The 885-nt window shown below is 41.7% G+C and overlaps 1 protein-coding gene across 1 annotated transcript; it reads left to right on the top strand.

The window, feature by feature from the left end:
• Positions 1-18: 18 nt before the first annotated feature.
• On the top strand, positions 19-880 carry LOC110224521 (probable histone H2AXb; the record flags this gene model as incomplete). Its single annotated transcript, XM_021010639.1, is given in 3 exon segments — positions 19-302; positions 694-858; positions 860-880. Coding segments are annotated over 3 exon segments (393 nt in total), but the record flags the coding sequence as incomplete, so codon positions are not given.
• Between the last annotated feature and the right edge of the window lie 5 nt (positions 881-885).

Here is an 885-nt window from a genome sequence, read left to right as displayed (position 1 = left end):
CCACACCACCAAAACCCTAAATCACTCCAGTCACAAAACTCAGTCTTCTCTACTCATTTTTCAATCGCCTCTTCAAATTTTCCGATAAATAAAAGATGAGTTCCGGCGCCGGCAGTGGAACAACCAAAGGAGGCAGAGGAAAGCCGAAAGCTACAAAGTCCGTTTCTCGATCGTCTAAAGCTGGTCTTCAGTTTCCCGTTGGAAGAATCGCTAGATTCCTTAAAGCCGGAAAATACGCTGAACGTGTTGGTGCCGGTGCTCCGGTTTATCTCTCCGCCGTTCTTGAGTACCTCGCCGCTGAGGTAACGAACAATCTTCTGATTTCTCGATTCCGATTTTTCAGTTCCTGGATTTTGATTTCGATTGCAAAATTGTGTTTAGTCTTTAGTCTATGATGAGAATCATGTGATTCATTGCGAGGCACGATAAGTTCCCGATTACTCGATCTCTGTTCCGTTAATTTTGATTTGAATTGTGTAATCGGTTTTGTTGTTCGTCAATTGCTTGCTCTATATGAGAATTGAGAATCACTCGGTTGATATATCACTAGAAGTTTGATAATCTTCGGATTTCTCGATTTTTGCGGAATGATTATGATCTACTTGATATGTATTATCGGCTGATTTTTCGATCTCTGCTTAACTGGTTCGATGTTAAGGTGTCTGCTAGAGTCTGATGTTGATATGATCGTAGCTATTGGAGCTTGCTGGAAATGCGGCAAGAGATAACAAGAAGACACGTATCGTACCACGACACATTCAGCTTGCAGTGAGAAACGATGAAGAGCTTAGTAAACTTCTTGGAAGTGTAACAATCGCTAATGGAGGAGTTTTGCCTAATATTCATCAGACACTTCTCCTCATCAAAGGTTGGGAAGAACAAAGG

This window comes from Arabidopsis lyrata (assembly GCF_000004255.2).
Source record: "Arabidopsis lyrata subsp. lyrata unplaced genomic scaffold ARALYscaffold_1, whole genome shotgun sequence".
NCBI classification, from domain to species: Eukaryota; Viridiplantae; Streptophyta; class Magnoliopsida; order Brassicales; family Brassicaceae; genus Arabidopsis; species Arabidopsis lyrata.
This window is presented reverse-complemented; position numbering and strand designations above follow the sequence as displayed.